The 19,096-nt window shown below is 40.3% G+C and overlaps 1 protein-coding gene across 1 annotated transcript in view; it reads left to right on the top strand.

The window, feature by feature from the left end:
• The first annotated feature begins 2,427 nt into the window (after nucleotides 1-2,427).
• The window catches only part of LOC126188952 (glycolipid transfer protein), a 79,229-nt gene continuing 62,560 nt past the window's right edge, over nucleotides 2,428-19,096 (top strand). The window contains exons 1-2 of the mRNA XM_049930701.1: nucleotides 2,428-2,847; nucleotides 2,967-3,022. Coding sequence (XP_049786658.1) covers nucleotides 2,703-2,847; nucleotides 2,967-3,022 — 201 coding nt within the window. The 5' untranslated portion in view covers nucleotides 2,428-2,702. The remainder of the gene's footprint in view (nucleotides 2,848-2,966; nucleotides 3,023-19,096) is intronic.

The raw sequence follows: 19,096 nt of genomic DNA, 5'->3' as shown, positions 1-19,096 counted from the left end.
GGTGCTTCACTCACAGTCAATAGTGAACAACAAGTTCAGACAGTAAGATGGGAAAACATTCCAGAATTTCTTTAAGTTTGAATGACTGCACCATAAGCAGGACTAATCTACCCATATGCAACCAAGGTAATTCTTTAATTTCAAAAAGGTTTTATTTAAGAAGTTTAGCCTGCAAGTAACTCATCAGTTTCAAAGAAGACTTACTAGGATTGTTAGGCTTGAAGAACATATTAGTTTTCAAAAAGATCGTAAGGTTTCAAAATGATTCTAGTTTTCACGAAGATTTAAGTTTTCAAGAAGATTTTTGTTTTTAAGCCGATGTCATTACGAATTTTATGTCCAATAAAGTTCTGGGTATTACGGTGAATTTTACTTCACAAGAGGATTTCATTGCCGAAGGAAAGCTTTAATTCGTAGTTACTGTTTTGTGATTCTTTCATTATGTAATTACTTCGTTTATCTCCGATAAGAGGACATTTCACTCTGTGGCTGTCGATAACAGCAGTAGGCGTGTCTTGGACTCGCACTCCCACTGCCGACGACCAAGGAGCAGCGACTAGAGGACGGCGCGAAATGCTTGCAGCAGTTCTGTTACCTTTACTGCAAACTCTGTGCACACAGGTGCACACTGCACAGTAATAAGTCGCGTCTACTGACAGCTTAACTTTGGCAGAGCCCAGAGATAAATGAATATCTTTCAACTAGTACCGATTTTCACCGCTCTGGCAGCACCAATACAAAAGTCAGGTTATTGTGGACAGAGTACAACCTTGAATCAGTGATATCCATACTATGGATTGATTAGCTGTATTACTAATCGCTCCCGTTACCAGAAGATAACTCTTCACGAGAAACGTGTTATTTTAGGCAAGTGCAATGTAGACTAAAAGGAGAGGAAGAATGCCAATAAATACAACAAAAAATGGAAAATATCTGTTAAAGGAGTATCTTCAAAAATGTCAAGGAGAATTACAATTTCCGTTCACACTACTTGTAGCTGCACAACAGTGTCGCAAGCCAGAAAAGTTTATTATGTTTGCCTTTTTCGAGTCTCTCCATCACAAAACTGTAACTGACACAGTGATCTGAGTGTTCCAATTCATTTGGGAACAGTAAGGCAACTAGTGTTCCAGGTTCACTCGAATTACCAGCGAACAGAACTAAAATTGCCTGCAGTACGTAACTTGTACAGAGGGCCTCGGAATTGGTTGTAAATTATTATAGCTAATGTTAAAATGTAAAATGTGTCCCGGTCCAAACTTATTATGTTTATATCCGTTGGTCAGAATAAATCGTGGCACACTCAATAGTAAAACGTGACAAAACCGATTGCGAACAGAACTAAAATTGCCTGCAGTACGTAACTTGTACAGAGGGCCTCGGAATTGGTTGTAAATTATTATAGCTAATGTTAAAATGTAAAATGTGTCCCGGTCCAAACTTATTATGTTTATATCCGTTGGTCAGAATAAATCGTGGCACACTCAATAGTAAAACGTGACAAAACCGATTGCGAAGGCCTGATCTGTGTTGGTGCATCTGAGCAATACATTAAATTAAGCATGAAAACTTTACAAACATTTTTTGAAAACAAGTCAACAAACATACTGTTACACCAAAACAGCAATTGAGTGAGATAATCACTAACCTTAATTCAGATCAGCTAATTGTCTAACTATTCCGCTCAGATCCTTTGGTGCACGCCGCACGGGTGTGGTCAGTCCTATGATTGTTAGGCGAGCTATGTTAAAAACGTAAACCAAATAATTTCAATCGGCAATATTGTTCCGCACTTTCACAATAATAATGCACAGCAGACCAGAGTCGCAGGGAACATGCACAAAAAAAAACCTAGTGTCATTATGTAATATGTTATTTGATTAACTAGGGATCTGTTATTTGCAGTATTTTAAAAATACGGCACAATCATCCTTACATAATCCTAGTCAGTATTATTATTTTTAATACAAAATTGCCCCCGAAAGAACTGACTGTGAGGCTGCGGGGTTCGTACCAAGTGCTACAAGAATAAACTGCTCCTGTGCATAAGACTATACATGTTTATTGATCACACACACCTGCAATATGTACAAAATTTTGTGATTATTTTTGACGCGCCCCTAATACATCTGCACTTGACAATGCCGAATACGATCGGAACTGCAAAATCCAACAGAAATATTTTTGTCTTCCTTTTGTTATACTTCTGGTGCGAGCACTCTATCAATTTTCTCGAAGTGACAATGAGCACTTTGCACGCCTGTCCTTTTCACTTAAAATGATTTAATCTTTTTAGTATTCTGTCGCTTTTTCAGCAGTATAATAACTCATTGAAATAGACAGTCTGATGACGTCAACTTAGTATTATTTGGTTTTACTATGCATTTATTGAGAGATAAAGATGATATTTTACATGCGGTTTATTCTCTTTTTGTACTGTGTCTTCAAGGAAAAACTCGCGCTGTAGTTCAAAAATACCGCGTAATCTTTCGGCCGGAAACTATGGTCTTATTTTGACAGCGAACAGCTGATTAACTCCGAGATGAAGTGATGGCTTTCTGTGGCGCCGATCGGAGAAAATGCTGGTCAGGAGATAACAGACTGATAGCGATTGGAGGCCAAACGGCTGCTGTTTGTGCATTTTATTCTTCTGCCTTACCAAGTTAGTGAGTGTTGTGATAAAATTGATACACGTGTACAAAATGTCTAGTCCGACGAATAAAGCATCTTCTCATGGAAGAAAGAACTTTTTTACAACAGTGCAAGTGCCTTTTCCTGATGTTATTGAAGGGAAAATTAATACTTCTAACTTCTTAGAGGCGTCGAAAGGCGTTGTCGAATTGGTTGGTAAGAATCAGGTGTTTTCGGAAACTTTTGTTGTAAATAGCAAAACAATCTTGCAAAATTGTGTTCGTAATTATGTATGACTTGAATATTCAAATTATATTCAATGTTTATTGTTTCAGATAGGTTTGGAGGTATATTTGCCCCTGTTAAATATGACATGTCGGGAAATATCAAGGTAGGCGACGTTCATTCTGTGAATTTACGTTTTCATGTAAGACTGTACCTTCTTGTTATCGTAAGAGATATTAACTATAACTGAGAAAATGCTCCACTAGGTTCGAATTTTTAGCAGTAATCGTGCGTATCAGTACAGTTACTGGTAGTAATATGTAAGAGACTGCATTTCCCAAGAAATGTAATATAAATAGTGGAAAAGCATAATTTCGGGCAATTGTTTGTTACAGACAGCTGTATCTAGACGATAGATCAGTTAAAAAATTTAGTAAGAAAATTTGTGAGACGTATATGACCAGCGGACAGTCGTAGTAGTCTACATGGTCAACAAGTGTGTGTGTGTGTGTGTGTGTGTGTGTGTGTGTGTGTGTGTGTGTGTGTGTGTGTGTGTGTAGCACTTAAGATGGTATATTAGAAGTGTTAATATTCTTAAACTTAAGCTCATATGTTTGCGTACCAGTAGTACATGGAATATGTGATTTATTAAAGTACACATCATGCATTCATTTAAAACTTCCAGCTGTTATCAGTTCTGTCTTACGCAGCCAGACTTCACAGAGGCTCACTTGCATACTTTTCCCAAGAATCATCCCTTTGAGAAAGCCAGTTGTATTCTTAACTCTGTCCCGTAATGATACATACCAATAGTGTTTTATCATGAACAAACATTTCTAATAAATAAAAGCTGGATAGCTGAATGGAATTTGCATCCAGTTCTTTGTCCTTAAATTAGAGTGTGATAGTTAACTATGTTAATTAATTCTAGTTTTGATTTTATTAACAACTATTATTAACCTCAAAAAGTTTTAGGAAAAAAGTGATTTTTACCATAGGTTTTTCTGTTGCCGTAATAGAAATCTCATTTTGTGTATTTGATTCGATCCTTATAGGAAAGAAGTAAATTTTTAGCTCAACAGATGAAAAGATAAGCAGCTGGCTTAGTTTGAAGTTTACAGTTATTTGTCCTATAATAGAATTACACTAGCCAAAATGCAGCCCAACTGTGAATGCTGTTCTCAAACACGGGGCGAATTGATTAATGTTCATAAGCAACTGAAAATCACACTGACTACTGTCAAACTATTGGCTCCTGCTGCTGCAAATTGGTGTGTTGGAAGTGCCCCCACGAGTCATGAAACTACGGTACCAGCACATATAGGTACCTCATGTACTTTCCTGTCGTATGGATCCTGTCTGCTCTGCAGAAAGGTTGAGGTCTGTCATACTTGACTGTGAGTAGTGTGTAATTGGTAGATACAGGCATCCTATAGAGTAGATGGTTCCAGGGTGCTATACTGATCCTGCTAATGAACATGTTTGAGGTACTGTCTTCCACTGAAACTGAAACCAAGCTAGAAGGACTCACTTTATCTGTTTTAGGGAAACCTGTTTTGTCATGGGTTGAGAGGAGGCAAATGCAAAAGGATAGGGAGTCTATTAATCGTCAGCAATTCAAACATATTGCAACTAATGGAACCCGTTTGGGAAAGGGCAGCAAGGGAGAGGGAGGAACACCAGGTGCACTCTGTGTACACACCTGGGGGCCTCATTCAACATGCTGAAGAGGGTATACTGGCAATCATTGAGGGAACAAGGTGCAACAAACTACAGACTGTGGTGCACATTAGAACAAATGATGCCTGTTGTCTGGGCTCTGAAGTCACACTTGGGTCATTCCAGCAACTGGCAGAGAAGGCTAAGAAGACCACCCTTACACAGAGAGTTTCAATGAAGCTCACAATTTGCAGCATTTTCCCCTGAACTGATCTTGGTACTCTGGTTCTGAGTAGAGTGCAAGAACTGAGCCAGTGACTTCAAAGGTTCTGTAACAAGCAAAGCTGCTTCTTCTGGACATGTGCCATAGGGTTGAGAACTGTAGGGACCCCATAAATGGTCATGTGTGCAGTATATATCAGAGCCTCCTACCCAAGTAGCTGACTGTGTGTGGGGTGCATGCAAGGATTTTTTTTAGTTTAGGCAACTCTCCATCTTATCCAGATAACAATAGCTGTAGGAAACCCAGATATATCAGTGTAAGTTCAAAAGAAATGCCCCCTCCCCCACAGGTGAGAGTATTATTATCCTAGTAGTTAACTGCCTAAGAATTCACAACAAAGTGCCAGAATTCGAAGTGCTTCCGAAAATCAATGAAGCTCACATAATACTAGGTACAAAAAGCTGGTTGAAACCTTAAACTGATAGCAGTATGATTTTTGGGAAAAGTTTAAGTGTGTATCATAGGATAGGCAAATGGGAAATGGAGTTGGTGTATTTGATGAAGTGGATGAGAAACTCAGATCCAGCAAGACAGAAACTGAAGCGATATGTAGGATTGTCTGGGCAAGACCGGAGTGGGCATAAGATGGTAATTGGAATCTTCTATTGCCCACCAGACTCGCCTCATGATGCAACTGAAAACTTTATGGAAAACCACAGTTCTCTTGTACATAAGTCTACCAGTCATGCTGTAAGCATTGGTGAAGACTTAAATCGTCCAACAATCAATTGGGGAAAATTACAGTTTTGTCAGTGGTGGGCATGATAAAACATCCTGTGAAACATTACTAAATGTCTTCTCTGAAAACTACTTAGAACAGATATTTTGGAACCCCACTCTCATTATGGAAATACATTGGATCTAATGGCAACAAACAGACCTGACCTCTTTGAGGATGTTCATATCGCAACTGGTATTGCTGACAATGATGCTGTTGTAGCAACAATGATTATCAAAGTACAAATGACAACTAAAACAAGCAGAAAAATATATGTTAAGTAACCTAGATAAAAACTCAGTAGTTTCATATCTTATTGAGGAACTTGAAACTTTCAGTGCAGGGCAGGAGCATGTAGAGGAACTATGGCTCACATTTGAAAGAATAGTTGACCATATACTGGATAGATATGTACCCCGTGGAACAGTTCATAAAGGGAGATATCCTCCATGGTATACAGTCACTGTAAAGAAACTTCCAAAGAAAAGAGACTACTGCATAATAGGTGTAAAACAAAGCACATGGCTATGGATAGAGAGATGGTGAATGAAACACGTTTGGATGTCGAGAGAGCAATGCATTAAGCCTTCAGTGACTACCACAGCAGAATATTGTCAAAACCCAAAGAAATTCTGATTATATGTAAAGGCTGTTAGAGGCACTGAAGTTGATATCCAGTGCCTGGCAAATGTGACAGGATCTAAACTTGAGGGCAGCAAAGCAAAAGTTAAGATTCTTAACTCTGTTTTCAAATGTCCCTTTACAAAGGAAAATCCAGGAGAATTGCTCTGATTTAATCCTTTTACCACTGAAAAGATAAGTGAAAGAAGTATTAGTGTCAATGAACAAAGTCCCAGGGCCTGATGGAATCCTTATCAGATTTTATACTGAGTCTGTGGCTGAGTTAGCAATCTTCTAAATATAATCTGTCATAGGTCCCTCGAATGTAAAACTGTGCCCAGTAGTTGGAAGAAAGCACAGGTCACATCCATGTACAAGAATGCTAGTAGAAGTGAGCCACAAAACTACTGTCAAATATCCTTGACACTGATTTGTTGAAGAATTCTAGAACACATTCTGAGCTCATACATAATGAGGTATCTCAAACAGAATGACTTTGTCCATGAAAACCAGCATGGATTCCAAATACGTTGATCATATGAAACCCACTTTTCTTGCATGACATACTGAAAGCATTGGATCAAGGCAGTGGGTAGATGCAGTATTTCTTGATTTACAAAAAGCATTTGACTCAGTACCACACCTACACTTAATGTCAAAAGTAAAATCATATGGGGTATCAAGTGAAATTTGTGAGTGGACTGAGGATTTTTTGGTAGGGAGGACACAGCATGTTATCTTGAATCGAGAGTCATTTATTGTGCCCCAGGGAATTGTGTTGGAACCCTTACTGTTCATGTTGTATATTAATGACCCTGTGGTCAGCCTTTTTGCGGATGATACAGTTATCAGTACAGAAGTAATGGCTGAAAGAAGCTGCATGAATATTCAGTGTGATCTTGATAAGATCTTCAAGGGGGTGCAAAGATTGGCAACTTCCATTAAATGTTTAGAAACGTAAAGTTGTGCACTTCACTTCAGTTAGTCTACAAAGGAGATTGCTTACAAATCACTTGTGTGACCCACTCTAGAATGTTGCTCAAGTGTATGGGACCCATACCCAATAGTACTAAAACGGGATATTGAACATATACAGAGAATGGCAGCACGAATGATCACAGGTTTGTTAGATCCATGGGAGAGTGTCACAGAGATGCTGAAGAAAGAGATAGGCAGACTCTTGAAGAAAGATGTTAACTATCCTGAGAAAGTCTGCTAACAAAGTTTCAAGAACCAGCTTTAAATGATGAGTCTTGGAATATATTACAACCCCCCTACCTGTCGCTCACATGAGGACAATAAGAATAATTACAGCACACACAGAGACATTTAAAGAGTCATTCTTCCTGTGCTCCTTATGTGACTGGAACAGGAAGAAACCTTAATAAGTGGTACAATGTGACATACCCTCTGCCTTGCCCTTGACAGTGGTTTGCAGAGTATAGATGTAGATGTGGATAGTAGACCCCGAGAAATGGTTGGTGTGGCAACACTAATTTGTAGTGTAGCCTGAAGTCTAGGTTAGGTTGGAAGGTGATAATTTCCTTCTGAGTTGGTAAACAAATGTGAATGTGATAGGGTGGTTGTGGTAACAGAATTATCTGCAGTATAATGTGATTTTTATGTTCATGCTGTAGCAAATTCCCCCCCCCCCCCCCCCCCCGTCCCCTCCCCCCCCAAAACACACACACTGTACAAACACGCCTAAAAGGCCCAAAATGACAGAAAATCTGCATTAGATAACGTATAAGTCTCAAAAGTATTTGGTGTGTTATCATATAGGCCTACATTAACTATGAAAAATGCTGGGGTGGATCCACTAAATAACATTTACCTTCAACTTTTCCAAATTCCACAGTGGCTAAGAAACTGGTACAGTTCTAAAGCCTATTGCACAGTACTCATCTTTCTGGAAGATGACCCTTGATGCTGCAGTACTTGGTGAGAGCTCTTCTCATAAAGCAACTTGATCAGTTCTGTTTCATAATCATCATTATTGTGTGTATCAATGCTAATCACATGACCAGTGTTCAAAAGGAGGGAGATATTGGAATAGAAAGCTCTTCATGTACTTCAGGCACAATGAGATTCAGGTGTTAATATGTCCACCAAGATGAATGGCCACTGTCAAATTGTGGCCAACTCACTGCCCAGCTGCTGCACAAAATACTCAGTTTAAATGGCTGCTTCATGAATTTTGCCACCTGGATCTCCTCACCAAGACCAGCATCTCTGGATGAAATTTCACACAGTTATCATGTACACTCTCACTTTCCTGTCTGTGGTCTTCATCTTCCTCAGTTCTATCACCCATCCTCCACCCCAACCGTATCCACTATTTTGTGTGCCATGTCACATGCCTGTTCCTTTGCTTCCTGTCACTCTTATCCATCAGCCTCTCTTCCTGTCACCACTTCACCATCTTGTTCCTCTCACTCATTCCACACAACAAGACCAGACCACTCACTCCAATCAGGCTGCAACATAGGGATGATGTAGCCATCAGGGATAATGCTGCTGGCAGCGATACACGTTTTCGTTGATTGCAGAAAAGGACATTGTCCAAAAGCTTAGCGGCATTTTCAACCTTGTTATGTGCCTGCTGATTGCTCAGTGCCTTAACTATATAGTGGCTGGTTACTCTTTCACAGTGCTGTAGTTGGAAAAAACATTTAGGCAGTACTGAACAAAAATCACTTAAGGAGGTTCCAGATGGACTCATAGTTGACTTAGTTAAGCAGGTCACATTTTCAGCATGCTGTTTCTCCAGTTGATCTTCTTCTTGGCCTGAGCCAAGGCTGCACATAAATTACTGGATTAAATTTTCCCAGTGGTAGATCAACACTTCTTAGGAAAATTTGTTCTGCCAACAAACTGTTCCTTTTTTTAGTGCGAATGTCATTCATAGCACTAAATCTTCTTTCACATTCAAATGTGGAAATTGGAATTGAATCAATTATTTGTCGTAATTGTTCAAGGTCTTTAGGTTTTATGTGTGTATCCACATTTCCATGAATACCAGAATGTATTTTCTAACAATATACTGAGAAGGAAAGTTGCTACTGACCATACAACGGAGATGCTGAGTTGCAGATAGCACCACAAAAAGACTCACTATTACAGGTTTCGCCCATTAAGGCCTTTGTCAACAACAGACACGAGCGCACGCCCACACACACACACACACACACACACATACACACACACACACACACACACACAGAACTGCAGTCTCAGGCAACTGAAATGGCATGAAGTCAGAAAACCTCACATATATTAGAGATGCTCCTATCTTCACAAGTTATGTCAGTACCATGTGGTTAGCGTCTTTTTTTTTTTTTTTTTTTTTTTCTACAAGAGCAAGATTTTTGAACAATACTTAAATACTTCAGTCCTCTGTTTCTTTTCATTTTCTTTGCTGCTTTGCGTGGTCTGAGAACCTACATTGGATGGATGGCTAAGACTGACAAGTCAGTGTTTGAGATTTTCAGCAAGAATTCAGTGAAATGGGCCACTGTTTATTTGAACAACTCTATGGTTGTTGTGTATCTCAATGTCTTTAAAGACTTTGTTTTAGCTGCTTTAGTTGCATCCTCAGCATGAGAACCTGGAGAAGATGCCATGGATTCCGGTACCTGGATACTACATTTTATAGTCTTCTCAGCTTTGGTAATAGCCACGTCTCTTCTTTGTTTGGTTTGCTGGTAGTTGGGAGCTCCAACATTAGGTGCATAATGGGGCCCCTTAGGAACATGGCTACCGAGGAGGGGAAGGAAGGCAGTGTGCACACCATGTGCATTCCGGGGGGGAGTCATTCCGGATGTGGAAAGGGTGCTTCTGGATGCCATGAAGAGTACAGAGTGCAGCCAACTGCAGGTGGTGGCTCATTTTGGTACCAGTGAAGTGTGTCGCTTTGGATCGGAGCAGATTCTGTCTGGTTTTGGGTGGCTAGCGGAAATGGTAGAGACTGCCAGTCTTGCTTCCGAGATTAAGGCGGAACTCACCATCTGCAGCATTGTCGATAGAACAGACTGTGGTCCTTGGGTGCAGAGACAGAGTGGAGGGTCTGAATCAGAGGCTCATGCGGTTCTGTGACCATGTAGGCTGCAGATTCCTTGACTTGCACCATCAGGTGGTGGGTTTCCGGGTTCCGCTTAATAGGTCAGGAGTCAACTACACACAGGAGGTGGCTACATGGGTAGTGGTTGCTGTGTGGAAGGGACTGGGCGGTTTTTTTAGGTTAGGGGGGTCTGAGGGAACCACAAAAAGGACGTCCATCTAAAAGGGGGCAGGTAAACGATTGGTACTGTAATTGTAAATTGTTGTAGCTGTGTTGGGAATGAACCAGAGCTCCAAGCCCTAATAGAAAGCACTGAAGCTCAAATAGTTGTAGGTACAGAGCACTGGCTAAAGCCAGAAATAAGTTCAGCCGAAGTTTTTTCAAACAATCTAACAGTGTTCAGAAAGGATGGATTAAATACAGCTGGTGGTGGAGTATTTATTGCTATCAGAAGTAGTTTGCCTTGTAGTGAAATTGAAGTAGATAGTTCGCGTGAAATAGGTTATACCTGACAATATGACTAAACTATTAATTGGATCATTTTACCGACCCCCCCCGACTCAAAAGATACAGTTGCTGAACAGTTTAAAGAAAACTTGAGTCTCATTTCAAATAAGTACCCTGCTCATACAATTATAGTCAGTGGTGACTTTAATCTACCCTTGATACGCTGGAAAAATTATATGTTTAAAGCTGGTGGCAGGCATAAAACGTCGTCCGAAGTTGTGCTGAATGCTTTCACAGAATATGAGCCCACTCGAAGCGTAAATGGTTGCGAAGGCATACTTGGCCTTTTAGCAACAAATAATCCTGGACAAATAGTGAGTATTGTGATGAATACAGGGATTAGCCACCACAAGGCAGTTGCTGCTTGGCTGAATACCGTAACACCTACAACCATAAAAAAGAAACACAAAGTACATCTATTTAAAAAATCTTATAAAACTGCTCTTAATGCCTTTTTAAGAGACAGTCTTCACTCCTTCCGATCTGATCATATAAGTGTAGAAAAGTTGTGGAATGTTTTCAGAAAGATAGTATCGACAGCAATTGAGAGATATATACCACATAAATTAATAAGTGATGGTACTATTCTCCCATGGTACACAAAACGGGTCAGATCGCTGTTGCAGAAGCAGCGAAAAAAGCATGTCAAATTTAAAAGAACACAAAATCCCCATTATTGGCAAAGTTTTACATAAGTTCAAAATATGGCGCGTACTTCAATGTGAGATGCTTTTAATAATGTCCACAACGAAATTCTGTCTCTAAATCTGGCAGAAAACCCAAAGAGATTATGGTCATACATAAAGCACACCAGTCGCAAGACGCCATCAATACCTTCACTGTGCGATAACAATGGTGAAGTCACTGATGACAGTGCCACTAAAGCGGCATTATTGAACATGGTTTTCCGAAATCCCTTCACCAAAGAAGACGAAGTAAATATTCCTGAATTCCAATCAAGAACAACTGCCAATATGATGAAGAAAAGGCCTGCGGTCCAGATTGTATACCAGTCAGGTTTCTCCCACAGTATGCTGATAAAATAGCTCCATATTTAGCAATTATGTACAACCACTTGCTCACAGAAAGATCTGTACCTAAAGACTGGAAAATTGCTCAAGTCACACCAATACCCAAAAAGGGAAGTAGGAGTAATCCGCTGAATTACAGGTCTGTATCACTAACATCGATTTGCAGTAGGGTTTTGGAACATATACTGTATTCGAACATTATGAAGTACGTCGAAGAAAAGGATTTATTACCACATAGTCAGCACTGATTCAGAAATTGTCGTTCTTGTGAAACACAACTAGCTCTTTGTACTCACGAAGTAATAATTGCTATCGACAGGAGATGTCAAATTGAGTCCATATTTTTAGATTTCCATAAAGCTTTCGACACCATTCCTCACAAGCGTCTTCTATCGAAACTGTGTGCCTACGGAGTATCGCCTCAGTTGTGCGACTGGATTCATGATTTCCTGTCAGAAAGGTCACAGTTCATAGACGGAAAGTCATTGAGTAAAACAGAAGTAATATCCGGCATCCACAAGGAGGTGTTACAGGCCCTCTATTGTTCCTGATCTACACTCCTGGAAATGGAAAAAAGAACACATTGACACCGGTGTGTCAGACCCACCATACTTGCTCCGGACACTGCGAGAGGGCTGTACAAGCAATGATCACACGCACGGCACAGCGGACACACCAGGAACCGCGGTGTTGGCCGTCGAATGGCGCTAGCTGCGCAGCATTTGTGCACCGCCGTCGTCAGTGTCAGCCAGTTTGCCGTGGCATACGGAGCTCCATCGCAGTCTTTAACACTGGTAGCATGCCGCGACAGCGTGGACGTGAACCGTATGTGCAGTTGACGGACTTTGAGCGAGGGCGTATAGTGGGCATGCGGGAGGCCGGGTGGACGTACCGCCGAATTGCTCAACACGTGGGGCGTGAGGTCTCCACAGTACATCGATGTTGCCGCCAGTGGTCGGCGGAAGGTGCACGTGCCCGTCGACCTGGGACCGGACCGCAGCGACGCACGGATGCACGCCAAGACCGTAGGATCCTACACAGTGCCATAGGGGACCGCACCGCCACTCCCAGCAAATTAGGGACACTGTTGCTCCTGGGGTATCGGCGAGGACCATTCGCAACCGTCTCCATGAAGCTGGGCTACGGTCCCGCACACCGTTAGGCCGTCTTCCGCTCATGCCCCAACATCGTGCAGCCCGCCTCCAGTGGTGTCGCGACAGGCGTGAATGGAGGGACGAATGGAGACGTGTCGTCTTCAGCGATGAGAGTCGCTTCTGCCTTGGTGCCAATGATGGTCGTATGCGTGTTTGGCGCCGTGCAGGTGAGCGCCACAATCAGGACTGCATACGACCGAGGCACACAGGGCCAACACCCGGCATCATGGTGTGGGGAGCGATCTCCTACACTGGCCGTACACCACTGGTGATCGTCGAGGGGACACTGAATAGTGCACGGTACATCCAAACCGTCATCGAACCCATCGTTCTTCCATTCCTAGACCGGCAAGGGAACTTGCTGTTCCAACAGGACAATGCACGTCCGCATGTATCCCGTGCCACCCAACGTGCTCTAGAAGGTGTAAGTCAACTACCCTGGCCAGCAAGATCTCCGGATCTGTCCCCCATTGAGCATGTTTGGGACTGGATGAAGCGTCGTCTCACGCGGTCTGCACGTCCAGCACGAACGCTGGTCCAACTGAGGCGCCAGGTGGAAATGGCAAGGCAAGCCGTTCCACAGGACTACATCCAGCATCTCTACGATCATCTCCATGGGAGAATAGCAGCCTGCATTGCTGCAAAAGGTGGATATACACTGTACTAGTGCCGACATTGTGCATGCTCTGTTGCCTGTGTCTATGTGCCTGTGGTTCTGTCAGTGTGATCATGTGATGTATCTGACCCCAGGAATGTGTCAATAAAGTTTCCCCTTCCTGGGACAATGAATTCACGGTGTTCTTATTTCAATTTCCAGGAGTGTATATTAATGACATAGGGGACAATCTGAGTAACCGTCTTAGATTGTTTGCAGATGTTGTCATTTGCCATCTTGTATAAGTCGTCAGATGATCAAAACTACTTGCAAAATGATTTAGATAAGATATCTGTATGGTGCAAAAAGTGGCAATTGACCCTGAATAAGAAAAAGTGTGAAGTTATTTGTACGAGTACTAAAAGAAATCGGCTAAATTTCGATTACACGATAAGTCACACAAATCTGAAGGCTGTAAATTCAAATAAATACTTAGGGATTACAATTACAAATAACCTAAATTGGAACGATCACATAGATAATATTGTGGGTAGAGAAAACCAAAGACTGTGATTCATTGGCAGAACACTTAGAAGGTGCAACAGGTCTACTAAAGAGACTGCTTACACCTCACTTATCTGCCCTATTCTGCAGTATTGTTGTGCGGTGTGGGATCCGCATCTGGTGGGACTGACGGATGACATCGAAAAACTACAAAGAAAGGCAGCTCGTTTTGTATTATCGTGAAATAGGGGAGATAGTGTCACAGACATGATACATGAATTGGAGTGGCGTCTTTCGTTGTGATGGGACCTTCTCATGAAATTTCAATTATCAGTTTTCTCCTCTGATTGCGAAAACATTTTGTTGGCACCCACCTACATAGGGAGAAATGATCATCACAATAAAATAAGAGAAATCAGGGCTAGCACAGAAAAATTTGAGTGTTCGTTTTTCCCGGTGTACCATTCGAGAGTGGAACAGTAGAGAGACAGCTTGAAGGTGGTTCATTGAACCCTCTGCCAGGCACTTTATTGTGAACAGCAGAGTAATAATGTAGATGTAGATGAAGAAGCAAAGATAAATCTGAAAGCTCACTTAGAGCATCGTATCCAACTGCTAAATTTATAACAAACTCAGAAGTAGTCAAAGTTTTGCAAAGGCCTGCATATTTAGACCTTTCTCTGAAATCCCTGTATTTATCAGCAGCAGCTTCTGTGAAATGTTTGATAAGTGGTGTACAGTTATTCCAGACAGATTTTACAGTTCTAGCACTTGAGGTAACCAATCTGATGGTAAATATTTTCCCAACTTTATTTAGTTTTTTGCCAAGATCTTCAGCACATTTTCTAAACTGAGCTTCATTTTTAGGCGACATGCTACAGACAGAATACAATTTACCAAAGAAAAAATGGAAATGAGAAACATCTTCAACCTCATCTCTTGTGTCTTGTACTGCTAGTTCAAGTCTGTGGTTAGCATAGTGCCAAACAGTCAAGTGAGGAAACATGTTCTGTAATGCCCCAGCAACTCCATTTCTCTCTCCTAACATTGCTAAGGCTCCATCACTTGCAAATCCAACAAAGTTATCTTTGAGGTAAGAAAGAGGAAAATCATAAAAACTCAGGTTCTGCAAAATGGCATCCTCGATTGAACTGGTTTTAGTGTCTGGCAGAGTCCATACCAATTCAAGCTGACTAGGAAAAAATCTTACCTTCATATTCTTGGATGTTATTGAATTTAGCATACATTAAAATGAAAGGCTAAGATGACACTGTACATACCATTTTGAAGATGCGAATTGTGGAAAAAAATTTAAAACACTGTACTCTGGAACAGTTCTAGAATTTTTTTAAGATAATTGCTTTATGATTACAAAGAAATCCCCCATTTGGACGTATCTGTCAAAGTTTTTTACTATAGTGTTCTGAACTTTTTTATGATTTATGGAAAAAACTTTTTTTCACACATAGCAATCCATAAAATTTTGATTTTTTCCCCTGTTGATTAGTACCGTACAGTTCTACATTCCTTGAAAAGGAGAGCTTGCACTTTTAGGTTAAACAGGTTTTATAAACAACTGAAATTTTTCCATACATAAAACCTGTATTGTTACCACATTATCTCATAACAGGCTCATAAAAATCAAAACCTAACCTTATTTAACGTAATTTTAGTTTTGAAAGATGAGTAAGAGACACATTTTTTCAAGCATTTTAAGTGGTTCTAAAATGTATGTGAAAAGTTCAAAGACTTAAAGGTTTCAATTTATACAACTTATGTGCATTCTGTTTTGTACTGAAATTAGCCAGTCAATGAACTAAAAATGTGTTCCACTGCTTCAGTATCTTCCTTTGATATAGAGTGATGCCCTCCTGTTGAACCAATAGGAACTGGAGCACTTATAATCTTCAAAACATTGTGAACAGGAAGTAAGCACTGATGGCATTGTTGATGTCCTTCAGCTGGAAGCCTATATCCAGCAGCTGGTCCATGTGGTAGCATAAGGTTCACTACGATTTCATTTAACTCATAACTGGTGTCTGTAATCTCTGCAATCCACCAGTCACAGTCATACACACATGCCACAAACATCCCCCTTCTCAGGTTGTGAATCTGAACATTATCCTGCGGTTTCTGAGGTGTTGGCCGAACAAACGAAATTTCTCCTTTCTTGCTCTTTAAAGTGTGTGCAATATGAGTTCGCCCACTTCAAGTCTAAAAATGTGTCTTCTGAATTCCTTTCACAGTAGTAGTTTGTATTCTTCTTTTTTCTGCTCATGTAATTCTCCAATTTCCTCCATGTGTAAGATTTCACGACTCTCGTAAAATCCTCAGCATTCTGAATTGCAGCTGTATTGGGTCTGGAAAGATTATGTGTTGTAGCATGGTGCTTCAGCAGGCCTCCTACACCATCAAAAGGCCCCTTCTTGTGACCAGTATACTCAGTCAGTTGGCACAAGTGACTTACTCAATTCAAACAGTTGGTAACAGTTTTTAAAATGACTAGGAGCACCATCAGAAATAATTATGATCTTCTCTGCCTCTGTTTGCAGTCGAAGAATTTTGCACATTGCTAGCAAAGCATGTGCCAAGTCATGTCCTGTGTTATCACCTACGACTGCAACACTTGTGGTCTTGTTTTGAAAATATGTCACTCTTGTAAAAACTGAAACCTGGTCATTACACCAATGATACCCTTGTACTTCTTGTGGGAGAATTACAGACCAATTCTCAGCAAAATCACAGTGAAGCACTAAACATAGTTCTTGAACCTGTACACACCCTTTCACTTCTGCAATGTGGTGGTGCTGCAATTGCTTCAGATGCTGGCGTGTTAACTGCTTTCACTGACCATTTACCGAGTTCATCAATGAAACTGTCAAAGGCAACAATTTTCTTAATTAGTATATTTTCCTCCCATGTCGGATATGTAATTTCTGCAGAGTTATCTGCTTCTCTTCCAGGCTGAGTGTCTGTAAAGACGGTCCTCCCTTTCCAGGACAGTCGCCACATTCTTGAAACAAACAAGTTTCTTGTATTACGTCACAGGCTACTAATGACTTTACACACCCAACCAAGGTGTCATATGTCAAGTGCTCTAGTAAGTTCTTCAAAGTTACCACACAAAGTTCAAAATTCACCCAGTACACACGTAAACAGACATCTCTACGTGGGTGTGGAACTACCCACTTAGGTCATAGTGCATAAAATTTTGATTTTCTAATATGTGAGGTTGTATAGTTGCCCTTATAAATTGCAGAAGTTTCTGTAATACTGTGAGTATTCACTTTCAAGACTTTTTGGCCTTCAACAGTTACAGTTATAGTGTCTGTTATGTTGGCACTCTGGCAAGAACAGTCCCATTTATCTTCCATATAAAATAACTGCACTATTTGAACTTGATCTGCTTTTACAGGATGACAATAATAGGGATCTGGTCTTCCAAAGACTCCTTTTACAGACCTCAGATTGCTTGATTTGTCTATCATGTACTTTGATACTGATGGACATGGTTCAAAATTGTTTTCTTTGAAAATGTCTCTGGAATAATAGTTAAAACTTGCACCTTTTCACTGTAGGGTGCACAGTATTCAACAGCTGAACTGATAATTGTGAAAAATTCCTGGCAAGAGTGCTTTGGTTCATTTTCTTGTAAAGATGGAATTTCTACTTTGAAGAGTGTGGGGTTAATTTTGCTATAGTGTATTCATCCATAGCTTTAGTAATTTCTCTGCACTTTCTTGATGCGTAGAGCTTATGATTCGACTTCACTGACCACTGTTTCTTAACAGGATTAACACCTACCTCTGTAGTTGACTGATTCAGGGTATTTAATATTTTCTCTGTTGATGCAAAATCTGCATCCTCTGCACCATGGGGACCTTCACCTTGTTCAGATACTATCATTGTTGTTATTCTCTCAAAACATTTAGAACACACAAAGTCCTCACTGAAAACATCTTCACTTTGAAATAGAGTCTTCAAATGAGGGAAAAAAATACTTATTCCCAACCTGAACAAAGTCTGTTTTTTTTTTTTTTTTTGTCTTGTATATCACTCTTTTATGGATATGCAAATAGTCGCACACTTCACTCTCCTGTGGCCCCTGTCAGAAGCCATTTCAAACAGTCCTTTTCACAAAACACTGCAACTGCATCAACTGGCAAATTCCTCACGAAAACACAGAACCCACTGGATGGTCTCAGATTTCTTAGAAGCCTCTTCAGTAAACAAATTAACACTGAGTAACTACAATAGAGAAACTTGCAATGAACAACCACGACAAAGAAACTGACAAGAAACTACAGCAAAGTGGAAGAAGTATCTGCAACAATGAAAGTGAAAAGAAATAACTGCAACAAAGACAATAGAAGTAAACATTGTAACAAAGAAATTAATAATAACCAGCTTCAGTGAAGACGTACTGTACCCTCGGGGGGAAAAAAAAAATTTTAATGAAACTTGCCGAACTGAAAAGTGGAAGCTCTCCTTTACAGAGAATATAGTACTACATGGTACTAATCAACAGGAAAAATCTAACTTTTCTGGATTGGCTCTTTTGAAGAAAAAAATTTCTGTAAATTATAAGAAAAATCCAAAAGGCAACAGTAAAACAACTTTGACAGATATGTCCAAATGGAGGATACCATTGTAATCATAAAGCAATTATCTTTCAAGTACAAAAAAACTCTAACAAAATATCCAGGACTATTACAGACACAAAGCATTTTTAAAAAATTTCTGAAATTCACATCTTCAGAATGGTGTTCACAGTGTCATCTTTGGAGGCCCGTATCTTGGGGCAGGAATTATTTTGGAGAAAACAAAATTTAAAAAAAAAAAAAAATGTTTCTTGTGTACTGCTGAATTTTAACATATGCTAAATTCAATAACACCCGAGACTATGAAGGTAACCCCCTGCCTGAAGTGATACAGATCATGCTGGCTTTAAGTTCAATGAGACCCCAAAAAATGAATGAATTACAGTGTTTTCTGGCATGGCACATCACAAACACAACACAAGTACTGATAAATTACTGCAAGTAGTGGTTTGTCTACGATAACACGTATCTTTCTCATTTCTGTAGCAATATGATCAGTAATCTTGT

The sequence above is a fragment of the Schistocerca cancellata genome, chromosome 1, assembly GCF_023864275.1.
Source record: "Schistocerca cancellata isolate TAMUIC-IGC-003103 chromosome 1, iqSchCanc2.1, whole genome shotgun sequence".
Lineage (NCBI taxonomy): Eukaryota > Metazoa > Arthropoda > Insecta > Orthoptera > Acrididae > Schistocerca > Schistocerca cancellata.
Note: the sequence above shows the minus strand (reverse complement) of the source record. Positions and strands in the feature narration are given on the sequence as shown.